Source organism: Triturus cristatus, chromosome 1_1 (assembly GCF_964204655.1).
Source record: "Triturus cristatus chromosome 1_1, aTriCri1.1, whole genome shotgun sequence".
Lineage (NCBI taxonomy): Eukaryota > Metazoa > Chordata > Amphibia > Caudata > Salamandridae > Triturus > Triturus cristatus.
In genome coordinates, this window is record NC_140579.1 from 50798281 (window position 1) to 50820477 (window position 22197).

At 43.0% G+C, this 22197-nt stretch overlaps 1 protein-coding gene across 1 annotated transcript in view; it reads right to left on the reverse strand.

The window, feature by feature from the left end:
* Positions 1–22197, reverse strand: part of LOC146869340 (solute carrier family 12 member 6-like) — a 395891-nt gene that overhangs the window by 171091 nt on the left and 202603 nt on the right. Inside the window, exon 5 of the mRNA XM_085651058.1 lies at positions 10722–10776. Within this exon, the coding sequence (XP_085507184.1) occupies positions 10722–10776 (55 nt within the window). The remainder of the gene's footprint in view (positions 1–10721; positions 10777–22197) is intronic.

The following is a 22197-nucleotide window of genomic DNA, read 5'->3' on the forward strand; positions in this document are numbered from 1 at the left end:
TGTGCACCCAGGGCCCACTGCTCACCTGCTGTCATTGTTGTGTGTCCAAACACGACGGGCGGCAGTGTTCACAATTCAGGTGCAGTGTTGATTGCGACGATGGTGTACGCCTTACGGAGCGCTTTTTTTATTGCGCACTGTGATATGCGAGGTGGATGCGGCCATATCACCTGAGGCAGTGTAGAATAACTGGGACATGTGGCGTCGTCGTTATCCTATTTATACGTATGCAAAGTGGGCTGGGCTTGCGTACGCCAGGCGAGCGTAGGGGTGTGAATAATAGTTCCGGGGACCTGGGCGTTGTTCAGTTCCTGCCTGGCCAGGAAGTGTACTTATGTGTGTTTCTGTTGCAGTTTTGACGTTGCAGAATGCGGAATTTATATTAATGTAGCATGTACCAGGAGGGCGGCAACTATCGCTAATGAGATGCTGTTCGAAAAATTCAATGGCCAACATCACATGTCGTTGTCAAGGTTGTGGATATGCGCAGACACTCATGTCAATGGTGTGCGGTATTATTGAAAGTGTTGCTATCGCGAAGCGCACACATGTGAATGTGATCGGATGGAGGGAGGATCAGCAGTGAGGCTTCGTCATAAATAGTGATAACAATCATTATAGTTAAGCAATGCATGCCAAACGTGAATCTGAAAGTCTCACATATGACACTACTATACTGGTAAAGCCTGACAACAGAGAATACAGCAATACAAATGTACACATTACTGTTTACTGTTTGTCACATGTGATCTAGGATGTGCACTCTGCCCGTGGCTGATGATACCCCTTCGGGCCAGCAATACCCAGGTTGAAAGGCAGCACAATAATGTGCACACACACACACACCAGGGGCATCGTGTAACACACATTTGATTTTTGATGTAACGTTTGAGATGCATGGCCATCACACATGGAAGGCTAATGTACAGACCATGAATATTGATCAAGATGATCGTTGTGTGTAGTAGAAGATAGGTGCACACAGCAAAGAAACCTTTCAAAAAAGATCTCTAAGCAGAAGGGGTGTGTCTCAAACGCTGTAGAGAGCATGACTAAAATGGGTGGGGTCCTCCAACTGTTACAATGTGAAATGTTATGAACTAATCAAATGCTTTTTTTTTTAAGGTCACATGGCAATCGCGCATCGAGGGTGCAAGGAGGCCGCACCCGACAAGATTTTGAGAAAATATTATCATAATATAAGTTTATTACAGTTAGAAATATATAAATGTTTAAAATATTTTAGATAATCGCTTGCTCTCATATACAGTTTAAAGTTATTTAGATATAGTTTTGAGACATATAAAAAAAAAACGAGGGAAAGGCGTACCCGGCACGACACTATACGTCTATGACGTAACACAGGTCCTAGCAGCGTGCACTCGTCGCATACGCAACGCACAGCAATGCGACCCCATACGTACATGACGTAACGCGTGGCTTGATACTGTGTACCAGTCGGATACCTATGTAGCCACTGGCACGAACTCATACGTATATGATGTTGCACGGGTTGCGGTGCCACGGATCCGTCGGATACAAAATGTGCATCCTTTACGAGTTTAGCAAAATGGCAGATAGGATTCGCGTGGTGATGGAGCTTGGTACACTACCGGTATGGGAGTGCAGTTTTCTAAAAAAAAAAAAAAAAAAAAAAAGATATACATATTTTTTAAGGAAGATATAAAACACTACTTAATTTTTAAAGTCAAAAAAAGAAGTATAATAGAGTTCCAAAATATTACAAAAAAAAATAGAAAAAATATAGGTTTTATAAACATTAAAATAGGAAATTAACATTTAAAAAACCTTTGAAATTCACTGAACAAACCATAGGTTTTACAGACGTTATAGTTAGGAATTAGCATTTAAAAAACCTTTGAAATTCACTAAAAAACCCTAGGTTTCAGGGACATTATAGTTAGTTGGACATTTGACTTCTATAAAACCAGAGAAATTTGCCTGTAATAGTTAGTTGAGCTAACTATAACTCACGCGCCCGCAATGCACTGCTGATGATGTCACAAACTACATCACTCATGACATGGTCAGTGACATCACTGATGACATCTCAAATGACATCACTGATGTCATCATCCACGTGATAATCTGATGCACATACTGATGCCCTAATATAAACTTTGATACACCCATACTAAAATGCAGACTACAATTTTTGAAACTATACACACAACAATGCTATATACTACATACCACTCACTGTTTCCTAGGTCTACACACACATCCAGTCACTTATACAGTTACTCATCAATACAGTAGTATAATATGCACTCATACATCTATACATGCAGTCACACTCCGCAGCTCATCCATAGAGTTACTCACACACCTAGTCAGTAATGCAAAGAATCAATCACATATCCATTTACTCATGTATACAGTTATACACACCAAGTCCGTTATTTATAGACACACCATATCACTTATTTATAGAGATACTAACACATATTTACTGTCTTATCCAATTACTGATACAAGCAGACACTCATTTATACACAAACTCTTCAAATAAGTTACTCTCATGTATAGTCATTTATATACTCCAACACTCACATATAGGGCCTTATGTAGGTAAATTACATTTACCACTTCATAAATACCGAATCATACCGATTCAGTATTTATGAATCGGTAAATGTAATGTAGGTAAAAAAATACCGATTCGGTAAGTGTCGGTATTTTAGAATCGGTATTTACCGATTCGGTAATGGTAACCTGTATCTCATTGATTCCAATGGGCCAGGAGGCCCATAGGAATCAATGGGAAGCCAGTTACCATTACCGAATCGGTAAATACCGAATCGGTAATGGGGGGAGCTCAATCAAGGGTGGCAGGGTGTCACATTGACACCCTGTTGCACCCCTGATTTCTGCATGTGTGCACATGTGGCACACATACATGCCCTGAGGGCATGTGTGTCTGCCACATTGCACACATCTAAGGGCCAAAAAATGCATTTCCCGAGTCATTTATCATTTACCACCAACTTACAGTTGGTGGTAAATAACGAATCCCCACACCCACCACACACTCCCCCTACATCTCATTTCTGTATTCGGTATTTATCGAATCGGTAAAATTACCGCTTCGGTAATTTTACCGATTCGGTAAATTACCGAATACAGCAATGAGCCCCCTACATGTCAAAAGCCTAAATACCGGTCGGTAACGGTATAATTACCGAAAATCGGCCGTTACCGACCGGTATTAGGCTACGTACATATGGCCCATAGTGCCTTAAAACATATACCACTGAGACATTCATTCACTCAACAACACACGCATACACACAGTAACTTATCCAAACAGTCCTTCCCAGATGCGCTTTTGAATCCATACAACCAGTGAATCACCCACTCAGACATCTATGCACAGAGTCATACACCCCCCACCCACCCATACAGACACTCGGACGCATGCAGATACTCAGACAACAAATCATTAACCCATATAGATACTCATGTACCTATTCAGCAACCCATGCAGTTGCTTACACACCAACTGAGAGACTAATACAGACTTTTACACAGTGTAGTCACTAACCCATGCATTCATTAAGACACGTTCAATCACTCGCCTATACAGTCAGTCACGCACCTACTAAATAATTCCTTCAGGTACTTGTAAATGCATTCATTCTTCAATACACCTTGGCATAGATCTATATCAAAAATATTTCAACTTTACAGAAACATACATTCACTGGATGATGTCATCAGTGATGTCATTTGAGATGTCATCAGTGATGTCACTGACCATGTCATGAGTGATGCAATATGCGACACCATCAGCAGTGCATTGCAGGCGCGCGAGTTATAGTTAGCTCAACTAACTATAACAGGCGAATTTCTCAGCTAACTAACTATAACTATAATGTCCCTGAAACCTATGTTTTTATTTGTGTATTTCAAAGGTTTTTTAAATGCTAATTCCCAACTATAACGTCTGTAAAGCCTATGGTTTTTTCAGTGAATATATATATATATATATTATCTACTGGCGGTCGCCAGTAGATAGTTATAGTTAGGACCGAGTTCCCATAGGAAATCTGAAAATTCTATTTTGAATAACTTTGGCGCCGGTTGACTTATCTTCGTGAAATTTTCAAAAGTAATAGGGCGCTCCGCTCGGCTCCTACCCTGAAAGTCTCGGGGTGATTCGTCAAGCGGGGGCTGAGAAAAAAGGGGGGTCCCAAAACGCGTTTTCCCCATGCATTTTCCCATAGGACCTTTAGTCGAAGGTACAGCCCGAACGGCTGAACAGAATTACTTGAAATTTGGCAAAGAGGTAGTCCTCAGGTCAGGCATGTGCCTTTTGCTTAAATGGTGTAAATCTGTTCAGTAGTTCCTGAGAAAATCAAAAGTAAAATCACATATATATCTGGGCGGAGCCTACCCACACATCTCATCATGAGATCTGATTGGCTGTCAGCACTTCATCCAAGAAGTGTTGGCAGCCATCTTGGGACCAATATACATGATAGCACCTCATTAAAAAGCATTGCAGTTAATAGAAGGTTTTAAGACTTTAGTTACATTATAAATCATTTGTTGATGGTACCATACTCATTTTAGGAATTGTGGTGTGTTCTAAGGTGATTTTACCATGTGAAAAAGCCTTCTGCTGTGATATCATGAATCATGTTTGAGAGAAAACTATTTTCTCATGCTTTTCCCACAGAGGTTTGGAAGGTGATCTATAAGCTAACTGAGAGCATATTTTCTGTAAATTCACATTATCTTTCTCAGTCATGTGAGAATGAAGTCTGACATTCTCAGTAAAACATGTCCATCCAACAAGGGCAGAGACTGTCAGTTGATTCCTTTGTGTTCTACTGCAGCTTCCCTGAGTGTTCTAAAGAACAACTAGAGCGCTAACAGTCCTACTTATGACAAACGTATGGCACACCTGAAGCCATCTTGGTTGGTATAAAGTGGTAATTCTTAAAACATTTAATTTAAAAAGGAACAAAATGAGGGGGTTCATTTTGCCATAGAAAGTATGATTAGTGCTGCAGAAAGAAATATTAGGGCACATTCTGAGTGACTTCTCAAATCCTCTTCTATTTCATTAAAAAATTCTGACATGCAGACTGAAACATGCACTTTCAATACCAGCAGCAGACTTCCCTGGTGAGCAGTAGCTTTACTTCAGTGATCTAATAAGCAACTAGAGTGCTAACATTCTGAATTTATGGCAAATGTGTGACACATCTGAATGCCTTCTTGATGGAATCAAAGTAAAAAACTGAAAGTATTTCCTACTGAGGAGACTGCAGTAAATGAGGAAATTAGGAAACTTCATAACAAATAAATCTCCCAAGATGGCCACCAGAGACAAAAGAGCCCAAATGTAGCCCAAATATCACCCAGATGTAGCCCAAGTATAGCCCAATGACAGACTGTCCCAGAGTGTTCTAACGAACAACTAGAGCGCTAACAGTCTTACTTATGACAAAAGTATGGCACACCTGAAGCCATCTTGATTGGAATAAAGTGGTAACACTTCAAACATTTAATTTACAAAAGAAAAAAATGAGGGGGTTCATTTTGCCATATAAATTATTATTAGTTCTGCAGAAAGAAAAATTAGGGCACATTTTGACTTCTCAAATCCTCTTCTATTTCATAAACAAATTCTGACATGCAGACTGAAACATGCACTTTTAATACCAGCAGCAGACTTCCGTGGTGAGCAGTAGCTTTACTACAGTGATCTAATGAGCAACTAGAGTGCTAACATTCAGAATTTATGGCAAATGTGTGACATATCTGAATACCTTCTTGATGGAATCAAAGTAAAAAACTGAAAGCATTTCCTACTGAGGAGACTGCAGTAAATGAGGAAATTAGGAAACTTCATAACAAATAAATCTCCTAAAATGGCCACCAGAGACAAAAGTGCCCAAATGTAGCCCAAATATCACCCAGATGTGTGCAAAACACTTATTTTTTGTCTATTTGCAGTTTTATATAGTGCAGACTTGTCAGGTATTGGAATGCTTTACATGAGCATTGGTTACATCACACAAGATCAAATTCATTTTGGTTGTAGACATGGGGAGATTAAGTGATTTGACCACAATCACAGAATGTTGAGCTGAAGCAGAAACTCCAACCTGGTTCCCCAGTTGCAAAGTCTGCAGCTCTGGAAGTAACACCACATCCTCTCGCCAAGGTGCAACATTAAATCAAGTGGTCAACTGGATAAAAAAACATAAAGATTACAAATAATTTAAAAGTTCTTTGTCGCTATTTAAAAACTCAGAAAATATGTCCTCATTTTAGTTTTTTAGAGCACTAACCATAATTTTGATGCAAATAAGACCCTCTCATATATGTAATTTCTAAAGGAAATACTCTAGGTATTACAGTTTTGATTACATCAAGATGACGTCAGGCGTTCCACACTTTTGTAATAAATATAGAATGTTAGCAATCTAGCTGTTCATTGGGATACTGCTGAGAGGCAGAGGCCAGGGGCACAGACTGAAAATTGAAGGCAGGTAGGAGTGCGCAGAGGCAACAATTTGACCACACTGGGCAGGCAGGAAGGGCAGTGGCAGCACAACAGACTATGGAGGGCAGTGGAAAGGGGGGCAGGGGCAACAAACCAACAATACAGGACTGGCAAGAGAGGCTGTGGCAATATAATAGACCATTGTGGGCAGAAGGAAGAGGCAGTGGTAGTACAACCATACATGCCAACAGACCCGTTTCAGCCAGGAAACGTCCAATGTTTTTAAGCTCAAATGGGCTTTATTTGATCTGTCTCCTGTCTGCAATCTCCTCTTTTTCAATGTAACTCAAAGGGGAAAATCAATACCCCAGTTTTTTTTCAAAATCTCCCTCTTACCAAGTTCAAAATGTTCGCAAGTATGGTACATTGAATCATGGTAGGCAGGAGGAATTGCGGTAGGGACATGGACTCGGATAACAGAGGACAGGAGGGACATGGAGAGGTGCACCAAACTGACCCTACAGGGCAGGCATCAGGGTTTGCAGCAGCACAATACACCACACAGCGCATGCGGGACGGGAGTGCAGCACAACAATCCATAGAAAGCAATAGGGAGGGGACAGGACCATGCACATGGACAACAGAGAACAGATGGGAAAGAGGCAATGGTAGCTAGCTGACCATAATGGACAGACAGGAGAGAAAGCTTCAGCATAACAGACCATAAAGGGCAGGAGGGACGGATCAGGGGCATTACAATGGAACAGACAAGCCAGGAGGGAGGGAATAGGGGGTCTGCACATGGAAACAGAGGGCTGGAGGCAAGGTGGCAGGGCAGGAGCAGCAAGATGACCATGGAGGTCAGGCAGGATGGGCACTAGAAACAAGACACACCATGGAGAGCAACAATGAGACTATGGTGGCATTAACACAGACCATGGAGGGAAGGTGGGAGGGGGTCAGGGGCAGCAAGCTGACCACACAGGGAAGGTGGGAGGGGCCATGGCAGCACAGAAGACCATGCATGGCAAGCAGGAGGGTTAGTGGCAGCACAATGGCTATGATGGGCAAGAAGGAGGGTGCAGGGGCATGCACAAAGGACCATGGAGGATAGAAGGGAGGGTCAGGACCTGGGCACAGACAAGAGAGTTCAGGGGAAGGGGCCTCACAACAGACCGCGTGGGGCAGGCAGGAGGAGCAGTTGCAGCACAACAGATCAGGGAGGGCAGAAGGGTGTGGCAGTAAAATGGACCATGGAGGACAGGAGGAAGGGTATAGGGGCATGGCATGTGGACAGGCAGGGTGGAGGTGGCAGGGACAGGTTACAGTCATCTGACAATGCTAGGCAGGTGGGAGGGGAGTGGCAGCTCAACAGAACACTCAGAGCAGATAGGAGTGGCAGGTCCATGGAACATAGTGGGCAAAAAGGATGGAGCAGGGGCATGCACAAAGACATCGGAGGGCAGGGGGAAGGAGAATAGGGGCAGCAAGCTAAGCACAGAGGCTAAGCAGGAGGTCAATGATGGGCCATAGAATTGGGCAATGGAGGGCAGGAGGAGTGGACTGGTACATCATGCTAAATGGAGGGCAGTGGCAGCACATCAGACCATGCATGGCAGGAGGGAGGAGGCTAGTCCATGGATTCAGACAACAGAGGATAGGGAGGAGGTGGATGGGACAGCAAGCTAACTGTTCAGAGAAGGTGGGTATTAGGAACTTTATTGTTTTTAAAATGTGTGTCTGTGCGAACTACTTGAAATATGAACAAGTATGCAGCATAATCTCACTTTTATTCAGGAAGAAGAGGACGTTTGTGACTGTGACTCCGGGCTAACTTGGCAGAAACACCCCCTGACCCTCCACCCCCATCGCAAAATGTAATTCCCGTGAAAAGGGTAGGTGGACGCAGTGTTATATAGAACATAGTCCTGAGAGCACGATTGAAAATGAAAACTAGATGTAGTATATGGTATAAACTGTGCACCAAAAAGTGTGATATAAGATGAAGCGGGGCGTGAAATATAATATGCAATACATTGTGCGCAATGACTGATTCATTGGAGAGCGCGAGATAGCACAGGCACTAGCGCGTGCTCTGCGATATGCGCCTTGGAGTGTAATATGCACAGGGCAGTGTTGTGTAACATAACTAGTCTCTAAAGTTGTAATATAAAATATGTGCTGGGGAGTGTAACGTTGCATATGCACTGTGACAAAGATATGGATCCCAGATTGTAATATGTATGGCATAGCGCTGAGCGTTATAACATACACATCGAGGAAGGCACGTTAGATGGGGCAAGATAACCTGTGCGAAGGCAAGTGTGGCATGACATATTAACGGGGTGGTGTTACAGTGCACATGGGCTAGAGAGTGTCATAGCATACGCACTAGCTGGTGGAATACAACACAGAGGTGTGAGGCAATCGGCGGGCACTGGTGGGTGTAACACAGCATTGGGCTCAGCCAGGAGCACGCTGTGACTCTCAAGTGAGGTTTGTCTCCTTTCCAGAGAGTAAAATAAAAAGTATTACACATCCGGGGGTGGATGTGTTTTTTATTAACCTTGAGGGGGGTTTCTTGCATAGTTTGGTCGAATTTTTGTCGAATCCCCTTTGAATGGCTTGGTGTGCGTATATATTAAATGTGCCCGTCAATAGCTACCCATGTTTGTATAAATAAATGACAAGGGTGTCTTCTTGGAGAGTACCCACCGGCGGGGGCGCCGGGATTAGGCACGGTAGGGCATCAGACACGTCAGAGCTTCACTAGCGGTGTAAATACATTCCATGTGGATTCATTCTATGCATAGTCGCCTTTTAATGAATATCACGCAAATCGTCATGGTGATAGGTACATGGTGGTGGTCGGGCCTGTAACTCCCCCGTCACACAGTTTACAGTCCACGCAGAGGGGGCGCTGGGATTTTCAGGCTCGCCCTGCTCCTAGCAGTGAGCCCAGCGGGATCCTGGGGCAGAGTTTTCAACCGACCCCGGCCCCCGGTGCGCTGCCCGGGGACTGTGGGAAACAAGCGCTCGCCAGGCAGAGAGCTTTACATGAGCGCCAGTTACGTTACACATTATGTAATACAAAACAGCAGAGAGATCAGGGCACTAGAAAACCTGCACCAATCAAGCTAGTGTAATAGTGTAAATAAACAAAAATGTGGTGCAAAGAGCCAGGGACGTGACCTTCATGCGTCCCTAATATTTGGTGTCACCCAAAAAATGTAGAAAAGAGAAATAGCTCAGCACACAACTCAAATTCATGTATTATAGACAGAAATATATGTCAAAGTCAATAAACAAACAGGTTGTGATATATCCCCCATGAATTGTATGCTGTACTTTTAAATCAGAATAACTTGAACAACTAAATAAAGAAAAATTAATCATCAAGATACTGAAGTTTACCGTGATTCTTTGGGGATATATTACATACCTGTTTGTTTATTGACTTTGACATATATTTCTGTCTATAATACATGAATTTGAGTTGTGTGCTGAGCTATTTCTGTTTTCTACGTTACACATTATATAAATAGTAGAAAACACTAGTGAACGTTGCAAGAAGAGCCACATTCCGTGTGAGAAATATTGGTATAACTGTAGCAATACGCAGTGGAGTGAGGTGCATTGGCAGAGCTGCCTGCGATCCCGGTTTTGCAGCAGCAAAATTTACTATCGTCGGCTGCGTTTTCTGAGACGGGGGAGGTCGCGGGGGTGTCGGGTAGTGGAGGAGAGGGGTTATGATGGCTGGAGTGCGCACTCGCCAGGCAGCCACGGTTTAGCGAGATGCAAAAATAAACACGCAGCGGAGCTTGTCTTTATGGGGCCATGCGTTTGAAACACATGGCCCGATAAAGATAAGAAACCTTTTGCAACGGGAGGAAGTCAGACGAGCCCGTCCAAGTGGGCCGTCTTAAAAATGGAAAAGTCTACGTCACAAAGTGCTCTTTTCCAATGGCTGGCCACAGTTTAGCATAAACGGTGACACCAGCCAATGGGAAAGAGGGGCGGGGCTTGAAGCCCTTTACAGAATTCCCTCAGAATCATGAAATCTCGCCGAGCGAGCTGCGCATGTGCGCAGCCATGCTAGCCAAGACCTAAAAACAGAACTGGATAAAATATGAGGACCACAGGTCCATCAAACCATGCTAATGGATGAGTAACTTGGCCATGAGCAACTTCAGGCTTCCTCATTTACAGAAGGACAGAAGGGTATGAAATCACAGCTCACCTGGCACAACTCCATTGGTTGCTATGGCACTCATAGAAATGGCAGTCAGCAGTGTCTGGAAAAGAAAAGGATAGCATGATTATGAATCAAAAGCAGATGCCTCTGTAATGCCTGTTTTGCAGGAAAATGCCAGTGCACCAGCCTACAGTCAAGGAACATTGCTAATATTTAAAACAATCTGCACAAATGCCTTTTTATAGTGAAGACCACTTTTTAGACTATGAAATACAGTGAAGATGAAAGGTTAGTAATGTCTGAGAGCTTTGAAAAGTTTTTAACTTCAGTGTTTTTACTTTTTAGTCTTTAATTCTTTCTTGACACTTTAGATAGTTTGTTCCCTCTTTTGTCCCCTTTTTCTTTCATTTATAGGCAACTTATATAACGACACTATCCAATGACATTGCTGGCAGGGGGAGGATCCCGGAATCATGGAAGGGTGCCGAAGTGATCCCTATCTTTAAAAATGGTGATAGGGCCAACCTCTCTAATTATCGGCCAATCAGCCTGATCGATTGAGTCCAAAAAGTCTTCTGCCGCTCGCTGTTAGCTAAGGTCTAGGCCTGGATGGATGAGAATCATATTCTCTCTCTCCTCCAAGCGGGAGGACTGGTACAATCGATCAGGTCTTCCACCTCCTCATGCTGTACTGGAAGGTGGTATTGCTGGGCAAGGGGAGCCTATACATAGCGTTCATAGACTTAAAATCAGCTTTTGACTTTGATCCCAGGGACAAACTTTGGTGGGTGCTTAGGGAGAAGGGCATGCTCCCGGGAATCCTGGCGCTTTTAATTAGGCTGCACGAAGAGAACTTTGCCAGGATAAGATGGGGTAGCCAAGGACAAATCACCGATCCCATTAAAATACAGCGGGGGTTCGCCAGGGTTGCGTCCTGACTCCAACTTTGTTTTCACTTTACATCAACCAAGTTGTTGAATTTTTATCTGCCATCCCAGCGGACGCTCCCTCTCTAGCAAACCAAAAAATTGCCACTCTCCTATTCGCAGTTGATACCCTTCTTGTCTTTAAGACACCTATGGGCTTGCAAAAATTATTAAATCAATTCAAGTCAGCTTTATTCGGTATATAATATACAACCATAAAAGCATTCTAAAAAATTTCTCCATTATTAATCGCAATAATTATTTGAGCCGATTAAAAACAATTCAGTGCATAATAATACTCCATCTTGAGGTTTTCTGTGCTTGCAACAACTCCATTATTAATCGCAATAATTATATAAACTTGTTAAAAGCAGTTCAGTGCATAGTACTCAGGCTAAAAAGTAGGAACATTTATCTGCTTAAAAAAACACAATAATTATGTAAACTTGAACTCGCAGTCACAATACAAAGTGCAGTGCATAATAGTGCTTCATTGTAAGAAGTTTCTCAATTATTAATCACAATAGTTATGTAAACAAAGCTCTAGGGAGCAGGACTCAAGAGTACGATGCAATGGCTATGTTCCAGCATAAGTATATAGAGCCTTAACCAAATATTAAAGAATCTAGTTATTTTCATATGTCAAGGCTTCCAAATGAGAATTATCCTTTTTTTCCAATTGCCATTTGTATAAAAACAATTACGGCATTGCAAACTTTCTCGTTTTCCAGGCTACAGATATAATTAAAAGCGGATTTATAAAAAATACAATTTGTTAGCAATAAATAAAGGTCGTAAAACAAATTTCCCGATGTCCCGATAAAAATTACAAAAAAGTATAAAGTGCAATGTGGTCTGTGAAGACTTTCCATCACAAGGGAAGTTTGGAAGATTATAACTCCACTTGCCCATTCTGGGGCATGCAATCTGGTAATCTAAGGTACCCATCCTTAACCTTGTTAAATAAAATTTGTGTTGCACATTTCTCATTGAGATGAGGTATGATTGGAAACCCGACAAATGCAGGCCTTCACAGAATGATCTAACACTCGATTTTGAGCTTACTCCTACATCTCTTGCAAATTCCCTTGAATTTGCTAACCTTATTTTTAGGTCCCCTTTAATGTAATCCTGGATGAGCTGTGGGTCGTAAAAGTCAATGTACAACTTACACTCTACTAAAAGATTATAAATATACTGTAGCCAAGGGATATTTTTTACAGTAACCAAGGGCAAGGCAATCCATTATTCTTTCCTTAGTGAATTTACTCTCCACCTTACTCCAAATCCCGTGCCAAAGCGTCAGGGCTGCCGTACTAATGTAATCGCTAATATAAGGTACACATAGCTCCTTATGAACTAGATATGAAGCAGTTGAGTTATGAATTGCTAAGAACCTCCTTAGGAATTTATTTTCATGAATTTGCAGCAAAGAAGTATTTGCCCTTCCCCATAGTGCTGCTCCATAACATGTACCTGTGATACACTTACTCCTATATAGTGTAAGGATTTCCTGTACTGGCTCGTTACCAATTTATTTTGAAAATCTAAAAAATACCCTCACTCGATCGTATCCATTTTAACTTGCATAGGTCGATATGTGCATCCCAAGTTCCATTCCTATTAAAGAGGCGTCCTAAATATGAAAATGTTATTCTTTCAATATGTAAGCCTTCTACATCATGGTCCCTACTCTTTATTTTACTTTTCCCACAAGTCGTGACAAAAGGTTTACTAAGATTCAGTTTTAAATCTTTTCCAATCATAAATTGCGTGAAGTTTTCAATTAAACATTGAAGCCCTTGCAGTCCTTGATAATATAACTGCATTGTCTACATATAAGAGTACTGGCTTTACACGTGTACCAACTCTAGGGGCGTCAGCATTAAAATTCGGCAAAGATAGGTCAACATTGTTAATATTAGGAAAAAATAAAAGAGGTGCAAGGACGCAACCTTGTCTGATCTCACAGGTAACTCTAAAATGGGAAGTGCATTCACCTTTTGGCCCGTATCGGACTCTTGAAGTCAGAAGGGCATATACTTGTGATAATTAAATTATAATATTGTGCGATGCACCCATCCCTTGCAACGATTGCCATCATTTTACATGATTAACTAGATCAAATGCGCTAGTGAGGTCAACAAAACAAAGATGTAGTTGACCTTCTTTGGCAAGGGTATATATCCCTATCAATAACTCGAGGTCAACGCACTGCTCTACCGTCCCTATACCCATCTGAATCCATACTGGGCGTCAATTAGATTATTCTCCTCATTAACCCAGCTTTCTAATCTTTCTAGCATGATTCTGCCCATCAATTTCGATGTTGAATTGGGTAGGGATATATATCTGTAGCATTTTGCGTTCCCTCTATCACCTTTTTTTTAAAAATAGGGACAATAATGCTTTCCACCCAAGTTGCAGGTAACACCCCTCCTATTGTAGCATTTAAAAAGCTTACTAAAATTAGGGACCAAAAATCAATACTAGACTTAAAAATATCGATAGGAACCCCGTCTGGTCCTGCAGCTTTACCATTTGCGCTTTTGTTTAGGGCAGTTTTAATTTAGTCTAGGGCGATGGGTGCTATCTTGACAGTATCCACTAAAATAAAGTTACTATTATCATCAGTCGTGGGGTCCTCTTTTTTGGGGTTAAAAATATGTTCAAAGTGGATCAGCCATTCCTTGGGAGTTACTAGAGTGTCTATCTTAGCAGCTGATATGTCGTTAAACAAGCATTGGCATAGCCAATAGGTCTCGCTTTTGGGACCTTATAAGTATTTAGTTATGCAGCACAATATCCTTGGTGCAACAACATAAACCATTGCATGGCTAAACACTTATAAGGTCCCCAAGGCGAGACCTATTGGCTATGCCAATGCTGGTTTTCTTTTCTGCAACTTTAACATATTAAAAACTAGATTTATTCCCCAAGTATGGCTTTCTATCTTCACTCTTTATAGAACACATTACTTTCTCGTGTAAGGTACCATAGTGTGTCTGTATTGATATACGTAATCCTTGCCCTAAGAGTGAAGACAATGCGGATATAATGAATTTTGCTTCTGTAAATTCGCCGACTGAAAAATAGACAGAAGAGTTTCTCTTAAGACATCAGCGTTCTAAGTGTTCTGACATTGACAAGTCACAGCAAAAAAAAACAAGCATTAAAAATGCAATAGGTCTCACATTTACAAGAGTTTGAGCTATTAACATTGCAAATGGCAATGCCTTTTATTTTTGTTTTTAAAAGATAAATAAAAGGCATTGTCATTTGCAAAGTCAATAGTTCAAACTCGCGTAAATGCGAGACCTATTGCATTGCAAATGCTTGTTTATTTTTAGGAGAGGAAAAGCAAATTTCCCCTTTCCCAGAACCAGCCCAGGATGGTACCTGGTGTGAGCAGATGCTACTTTAGTCCTCTTATTGCCTCTAAACTTTTTTCAATGTTAGCTCAGAAACCTTCATTTCGTAAATGCAATAACTAACGTTTTTATATTGTGCTTTGTGTTGGCAACATGGGCCCCGCACAAGAAGCTGAGAAAAAAATGCATAAGTCAGTCTGATGAATATAGTGCGGAAAATATTTCCTGCTAAAAAGACGTTTCGCCGCATCTCAGCTATTAATCTCCCCCTGTACTCTGGGGCACACAGACTTGCCGCTTCGCTTTACTGCTTGGTGTAAACAACTTTAAAATTTCGCCCAGCAGGTCGTCAGCAGCGGGAGAGTGAGGAGTGCTCTCCCCTTCCCTGAGGAACTGCGCCTTCACCCACACAGTGCCGCCAGAGGGAACTGCGAAGCAGTGTTTTCCCCTGGACCGGGAGTCCTGTTACTACCAAGGAGGCCTCCGAGGCCCTGGTAACTGCGAAACAGAAGCCGGAGGTTGGGGGGCGGAACGGCCCTCCTTTTTCACGTCGACGGTGGGAGTGGTGTTGGCTCCTGCGGGGAAGGGGGGGGGGAAGAGAGCCTCGGAGCGTGGAGGTGCCCTTGGGAGACACTAACAGCAGAGGCGGTGGCGGAGTTTCAACGCGTCCCGAAGCCCTATTACCGTCTTGTAGTAACCGGGAAGGGGTTTTCTAGTAGTAACCGCACCTGGTCCGAGATTGGTGGTGGCCGGGGCACCTGTGACATTACGGGGGCACACTTTGTTTCTCTACTCCCTGACAACAGCAGAGGGGGCCGTTTCACATACCCCTGCAGTAAAAAGATCACGGGGGCAAACCTCTACCGGTGACATCGCCTTGGGGCTTGCTTTAAATAGTGACACCATTGTTGAGATTACACGGGGAGTGATTCTGTAGAGACCATGGATATTGGAGTCTGAACTCGGACAAGACACGATCTGATTGTTTAGTGGCTCTTACGATACCTGTCAGGAGATCAGGGTAGATGTGCTCTGCGAGACTCAGGCTAAAGATTGTACCCCAGTAATCCAGCCCTCAAAACCTGCCTCGCTTAAGTAATCCATGAAAGGGATTGTATCCCTGGCCCCCAGTACAAGGAACAGCTCTTTGTTGGTGTGATTTATGTGCTTATTGGAGCCCGCAACTTGCTTCATTCTGCCGCCAGCTGCCTCCCGCTGCCAGAGGGGACTCCAGCCCCCAGTAAACACCACGCCTAGAAGCCAAGCGGATGCCATTACGCCCTGACGTATTTGCTCGGCTTTTTCTGCCGGCCTCGCCTGCCAAATGGTTTCTTGTCTTTATGGGGCCATGTGTTTGGCCCCATAAAGATAAGAAACGTTTTGCGACGAACGCAAAGCAGGCGAGGCCGTCCGAATGGGACGGCACAGAAAGCCAAGCAAATACGAAACGGACACCTCTTTTCCAATGGCTGGCCACCGTTTAGCATAAACGGTGACGCCAGCCAATGGAAAAGAGGGGCGGGGCTTAATACCCCTTACAGAAAATAACCACATCTCATTAAATCTCGCCAGCGAGACTGCGCATGAGCGCAGCCTACGCCAGGCGAGACCTAAAAAGGAAGATCAAGGCCTTTTTGCAGATTTCTCAGTAACCCCAATTCAGGTAGAAACTGGAGCTTCCATATGAACAGTGATTACCAAATACGCGATGAAAAAACACACACATACCCACCAGGAATTTCGAAGTACACATTTCACCGGTGAAAACCTGGCAGGCTATGCTAAGTAAGAACTGACAGGCTTCCATTGGAATTCCCATCCCTTCGGTAAATTCCAGGACTTCCGGGTGCAGCAGCACCACAACAGAATCTCATAAGGAGGACTTGAGGGGACGATGGATTTTGCACACACCTGCGGATATCCTTGCTTTCCCAGTCTAGGTCGCCCCAATGTGGTGTTTCGCCCTGGTACACGGTGTACCCAAGTGATGCTGACAGATGCAGGGGTTCATTATTTATTTATATTTTCGGCTGCGCGCGGGGCCTTTATCCATTATCAGCTGAACCAGAGCTGTGGGATTTACTCCGGGCACTAATGACTGGCCGATCCTTATTGCGATGGTAATGGATGTCTGCGAAGGTCACAGTGTGTATTAATAACCGTAAAGGCGCCAAACAAAGGAAAGACGATCTTGTGGTAGTTTGTTTACATAGGCAGTGAACTGCTAGGAGCGTCCTCTGGCCAATGGGAGCACAGGACTCAATCTGCACGTTAAGCTCTCGTTCCCAGGTTTTTTTCACTTAATGACTGGAATTCTGAACAGGTCAAGGAATAAGAAAATGTATAATCTTTATTAATCTCCTTTTCCTGTATTGGACTTTAAAACTGTAACCACTTGGTGACACACGTCCCCAGTAAAGAGATAAATGCTTTGTAAACAATACTAGTGTGAAAGAGTTTCACGGTGTTAACCTTTCTTTCTGAAGAAGATAAAGCAATCAACCGGAGTTCCGTACCCTGTGAAAAGGGGTGTTTCAGGATTCCTTCAAAGTCTGGACATGACGAACAAATTTATGGTATTTATTCATTACAACACACACACATGCCTCTTCAGTTCGTTAAAATGTCCAGTTTGAAATAAACTTTGGAATAACTCGTATTTTTATGTAGCGCTTCACAAAACACTTGTACCGTATATAAGAGCTGTACATTAGATGTTACTATAACTCAAATTAATGCTACTTAATTTACCCGCCTAAGAAGGATAGAAGGCCGAGTCGGCTTGCTGAAATTTAAACTTGTGACCTGAAGACCACCACATTTCTCAGTGCTTAAGGTTCAATCCACCTACCCATGGTTCTACCTATGGACATGTTTAACCATGGCGGGCTCGATTCTCCAAGAATTTGATGCGACATACACTTGAAGTACTACTGCCTCACCACTAAATTCCAGAAGTAAGCCAGGAGTTCTCAGAATTTATAAGTAAGTCAGGAGTACTCGGTGAGTAACTCACACCCACTAACAGCTAAATGTTAGTGAATTAGGCCGGATTGCATATAAGGGAGTGCATACATACTAAACAACCACATAAGGCACTCACTACTTTACTCGTTCATATGCTGTCTCGACTGCACTTGCAAGCCCCAGATTCTACCAACCTGGTATAAAGTCTAGATATCTTAGTAAACTGATGCATCACCCAGGGTTGGATTGGGATGAAAAATCGGCCCGGGGACACCAAGAAAAAAGTGGCCCACATTTGCGTATTGCCTTTCCGCAAAACACTGCTTCAGCAAAGTTTTCTGTAAAGAAAGTGGGCGGGGCATATGTTATTAACTTCATTTAGATAAAAAAAATGCACAGATTAGTTCACACTGCTGAGCCACACATGAAGGCAAGTGAGACCACTTGCGCTCAGGCCCCCTGCCCCCACTAAATCAGCATACATTAATGGGCCGGCTCAGCTAGAGAAAGGGTGGGACACCTCAGTCCATCTGCCTCTAGAAAGGCCACTCAGACACCCACTGGGCCGCTGGCGGCATCCTAACAGCACAGACAGCCCCCAGGCTGCCCAAAAAAGCAGCCCACAGCTAGAACTCGGCTACCGGTCCTTCAGCCATTTTCCGAGTGCCCACCTTACCAATCCGACCCTGGCATCACCTGTATTATTTAGTAGTAGCCCCAAGGTCGTTTTAAGAGACTGTGGCAACAGAAACACAGTATGAGAGGGGCAAAATAGCTGACAAATGAAGATAATTTCTATAAAAACCCATCTCTCATCTAACAAAAACTCAGTCCCTACAACTGGCCACCCCAAAGGCTGCTTGCAGCATTTATGCACGGATCAAACACTAGGTGGGAGTACTAAGACGACCCTCACTCCTTAACTCACCACCATCTAAATGTGTCCTTAGCCCAATACAAGTGTTTTATACAATATAAATTTTGCAGTCTATTGGGAATCCACTCCAGTACTGTGTTACAAGTACCTCCAAGTGCTTAGGCCTCACTATTACTATGTGTCTGATTGGTAAGACTTTGATTTGGCACATGTGCATGCATACAAAGTTTCAGGATACTCGGATGCACCCCAAATCCAGCATTTGTGTTACATGAAATTGCTCCTTCAACAAAATAGTTTTTCTTAACATCTTTTGCAAAACTTTCTTCTCCATAACAATTTTATTCTACACATTCTATTATTTTGACTAAACCAATGTATTTTTATAAATTTTAAATTCCTTCTCATCCTGTTAACATATTTTATGAATCATTTTCTTGTTGTACTAAATCAGAATTAAAAAAAATATGATTTCTCTTACATATGGATACGCACCCTATAATCTCTCTACATTAGCTTTACAGATGGTGTTAGCCCTAGTATCTCCAAACCTTTATTTGACCACCAACACATCATTTCTATAGCATTTAATTTCAGTGCAACCTATTTTAAACTTATTTACATTCTAGAATAATTTTGCTGTTCTAAATTCTCTTTATTCACTATCCGCTTTTCAAATTGAAAAGAAATATTATAGATTCTTAAAAATACTTTATGCATAGTTAATAAATCAGACATGTGAAACTGCACTGTCCAATTAGAAAAATACTTTTTGCAGTAGTTTGTATTTTGTGCTATAGAATGCATATTGATGTAGGTCGAGGTTATTATAAAATATGTTTTGGAAAAGGGTATTGTAGCAAAAGAAGTTTTGGAAAGTAATTTTGATCACAGGCTATCATTTCATATCATAACAAGCATTTGCAATGCAATAGGTCTCGCATTTGGGCGAGTTTGAGCTATTGACATTGCAAATAACAATGCCTTTTATTTTTGTTTTCGTTTTTAAAACATAAATAAAAGGCATTGTCATTTACAATGCCAATAGCTTAAACTCACGTAAATGCGAGACCTATTGCATTGCAAATGCTTTTTTATTTTGTGTGCTAGTCGCTGAGAGTGTCACACACAAAGCACTAAAACGTTGCCACTTAAGTGGACTGAAAATACTGAAATGTAACATATAAGCAAACTCGAAACTTGGATATATGATTGGGTGACAACACTGGTGCAGCGCTGTTAGGCGCACCAAATGCCAAGCACAAAAGGGTGGGCTCCTGGCTACAGCAGTGAAACAGCAGATGTGCAACACTAGGTTAGTAACACATCTCGACCTCCCTGATCAGGAGGGTGTTTGCTTGAAGGTAGAAATGAACAGCTATCCTTGTGCTAAAACAAAGCTCTCTTAGTTGGGTGGGCCTGGTAGAGCTGAGAGTAGAAATCATGCCCCCTCCACCAATTTAAGCAGGGACGTGGAGGGGATTTCGGTGATGGCTACCTTGTAATACGGAATAAATGTGGCGCCTTCAAGTAGGCGCGAAAAGGGCTATTTTTACCACATTCAGACATCGGCAGATTCTTAATGGGTTTCGTAAGCAGCGTTTTAGCACCCACTAAGATTCTGCATCTCTTCACTGTCCTGCTAAAGAAAGCCATCACATTGTCTCAGTGATCATGTCCCTGCCGAGATGGGTGGTGGGGGAGTCGTGCATACTCAACTAGGATTTGCGCGCTTAAACTGGGCAGATAATGGTAGATGGCGCCCAAAAAAGTGAAGGAGACAAAAGAAGCTTTTTACTGCGTTTTTGTGCAGTCTTGGGCTGGCTCCAAATCCTGTGAATCAATACCGCTAGGGCACGGCCCCTGCCAACTCTACACCTGCCCTCTTACACCTCATGCAAATAAGAACCACTGCGTGTTTACATATCCTGTCACCGCTGCTTCTGGTGCAGAAAGAGGATGGGAGAAGGGTAAGTGACTTGATCAATAGGAAATTAATCCTTTTGTACCTGCAGCGGCAACCCTAGAAATGCTGGCATTCAGTCATAGATGTTTCAGCGTGATGGCTGGGACCGATGGGCTAGTTCCCGATGGCGCAGCACTTTGAAACTTATGGCCATGTTACGGTAAACTCTGCCATAACAAGCAACAAAAACAACAATAGTGTGCGAAATTTGGAAAGGGTCCCAAATGGGGGTCAGTATGTCTCTCAGAGCCAATGCTACCTCACTTCAGATATCTGACATACCCAACACCATACCCCTGATGGTTCTGGAACTTCCATTTTTGGCCCAAACCCAATAGAGGCGGCTCTGGCAGACCTGCTCAAGGACATCTCATCTGAAGGAAAGTACAAGCAACCCCAGGTTGGCTTCTTCTTAGCTGGCCCGCATTTGTGTATGCACTTCCCACCTGGACCTACACTAAGTGGGGGGTGGAATGCTTAGTGTGATCCAGACATTGGAAATCGTCACGTGTTTTCCCAAGTGGACTAACCATTCATCTTTGCAGAGTCACATTCAGCAGTGCTACTTATTCGATACTTTGTGTTTCTGGGCAATGTTTCCGGAAACGGCAAAGAGGCGCATTACCGGTTAAATTCAAGGGGCTTCACACGGGCCACTTCCTCGCTCGCGCTGACAGACAAAAGAGCTCTTGATGAGGACGTTTAACAAAACCAGCAGTGCTTCGAGGCCCTTGCTCCCTGTGCAATGATTCAGGTGTAAATGTGTGGAAATACCCCGCTGCTCTGCAGTCAGAACACTGCTGAGATGTTGAAAGGTTGCTGGCTTTCCCTGCGGTACTCTAGCGTGCACTCTAACAGATGGATAGCGCCTCATTGACAGGAGATGGGCTGACGTCTCAGAAATGGAGGGTTTGGTACGGGGGTGAGGGGGAAGAAGGAGGGAATACAAGTTTTATTTGTGTACATTTTTATATAGCAAGAACATTTATGTGATTAGATGGATGGCCACAGACAGTTACAAAGCGCTAGAATTCAAAAATTACCAAAAGAAGTAGGTTATACCTCAGGAATGTACATTAGTGAAACAATCGCTAATTACAACAGTGAGCTAGTGTCTTTCAATGTCACGGGGCGAGTGAGACCGTAATACAAGCAACTATTATCTGAAACAACCCATCTGGTACTTAAAAGGTAGTCAGTGTGACACACTTACTTGTGGAACACTGCAGCGCAGTTGCGGTACGGGCCAGTCAGCTGCGACAACTTCCCCCTGCACCGTGAGCAGAGGCCGCGGTCCAGGCCTCGAGTCAAGGACTGGAGCAGGCCTCGAATTTTATCATGGCCTCGGTTCTGCTGCACTCACTGCTGCGCTACAGGCATCAGTGCCTGTTGAGGCACCATCACAGACTTTGGC